Source organism: Palaemon carinicauda, unplaced genomic scaffold, assembly GCF_036898095.1.
Source record: "Palaemon carinicauda isolate YSFRI2023 unplaced genomic scaffold, ASM3689809v2 scaffold8, whole genome shotgun sequence".
In the NCBI taxonomy this organism is placed as follows: domain Eukaryota; kingdom Metazoa; phylum Arthropoda; class Malacostraca; order Decapoda; family Palaemonidae; genus Palaemon; species Palaemon carinicauda.
The window spans coordinates 852,501-854,366 of NW_027172093.1; the positions used below are offsets into that span (position 1 = coordinate 852,501).

At 42.1% G+C, this 1,866-nt stretch overlaps 1 protein-coding gene across 1 annotated transcript; it reads left to right on the forward strand.

Moving 5' to 3' along the window:
- The first annotated feature begins 520 nt into the window (after positions 1-520).
- LOC137637506 (zinc finger protein 527-like) lies at positions 521-1,660 on the forward strand. Its single transcript, XM_068369677.1, has one exon. It carries the CDS (start codon positions 521-523, stop codon positions 1,658-1,660), a length of 1,140 nt encoding a protein of 379 aa, XP_068225778.1.
- Positions 1,661-1,866: the final 206 nt, after the last annotated feature.

Below are 1,866 nucleotides of genomic sequence, written 5' to 3' on the forward strand. Positions count from 1 at the left end.
ATATATATATATATATATACATTTATAGATATACATATAGAACATATATATACATATATACATATATATATATATATATATATATATATATATATATATATATGTATGTATGTGTATAAATATATATATATATATATATATATATACGTATATATATATATATATATATATATATATATATATATATAAAACGATATGTTATACATCAGAGGGAGTCTCTCACCCAAAATGTTCCAAACATCTCACTCGAGCTGTGGTTTCTTTACCATCAAACCTATTAAACCTGGAATATTTCATAATGGTTTCAAGAGATACTGTAACTCGAAAAAGTCATAAGAGACTCTCCTATTAGAAGCTGTCATCCATAAACTGGGACAGTTAGATCTCCTAAACCCAAGACGCAATGATATTTCTTGTACAATTCCTTCCTGGTGGCATGTTTGCAGACCATACAATATTTCCCTTTCTGAGTGTGAAATTCTTATGAAGAGGCGATAATCATTAACAAATATCAGTGCTCATGCCCAAGAGCATCAACGAATATCAGTGCTCATGCCCAAGAACATCAGCGAATATCAGTGCTCATGCCCAAGAGCATCAGCGAATATCAGTGCTCATGCCCAAGAGCATCAGCGAATATCAGTGCTCATGCCCAAGAGCATCAGCGAATATCAGTGCTCATGCCCAAGAGCATCAAGGAATATCAGTGCTCATGCCCAAGAGCATCAGCGAATATCAGTGCTCATGCCCAAGAGCATCAAGGAATATCAGTGCTCATGCCCAAGAGCATCAGCGAATATCAGTGCTCATGCCCAAGAGCATCAGCGAATATCAGTGCTCATGCCCAAGAGCATCAGCGAATATCAGTGCTCATGCCCAAGAGCATCAAGGAATATCAGTGCTCATGCCCAAGAGCATCAGCGAATATCAGTGCTCATGCCCAAGAGCATCAAGGAATATCAGTGCTCATGCCCAAGAGCATCAGCGAATATCAGTGCTCATGCCCAAGGGCATCAAGGAATATCAGTGCTCATGCCCAAGAGCATCAGCGAATATCAGTGCTCATGCCCAAGAGCATCAGCGAATATCAGTGCTCATGCCCAAGAGCATCAACGAATATCAGTGCTCATGCCCAAGAGCATCAGCGAATATCAGTGCTCATGCCCAAGGGCATCAAGGAATATCAGTGCTCATGCCCAAGAGCATCAGCGAATATCAGTGCTCATGCCCAAGAGCATCAAGGAATATCAGTGCTCATGCCCAAGAGCATCAGCGAATATCAGTGCTCATGCCCAAGAGCATCAAGGAATATCAGTGCTCATGCCCAAGAGCATCAAGGAATATCAGTGCTCATGCCCAAGAGCATCAGCGAATATCAGTGCTCATGCCCAAGAGCATCAGCGAATATCAGTGCTCATGCCCAAGAGCATCAGCGAATATCAGTGCTCATGCCCAAGAGCATCAAGGAATATCAGTGCTCATGCCCAAGAGCATCAAGGAATATCAGTGCTCATGCCCAAGAGCATCAGCGAATATCAGTGCTCATGCCCAAGAGCATCAGCGAATATCAGTGCTCATGCCCAAGAGCATCAACGAATATCAGTGCTCATGCCCAAGAGCATCAACGAATATCAGTGCTCATGCCAAAACAAGGTTGTGAGAAGATAGTTTCTTTAATATCCAAAATTGTGTTCAAGTTTGGTTGTTTCTGACTAGTACAGTGTTAACCTGTTTGCCTAGCATTCACATGGCAGCAGATTGATACCCGATCCCTGGACTGTGAGTTAGATGTTTACTGGGGAGACCACTGCTGTGGTTAGGCACCATAGTAGTGGTTGGGTTTGCCTGGCTGACGTTCTGGTGAGC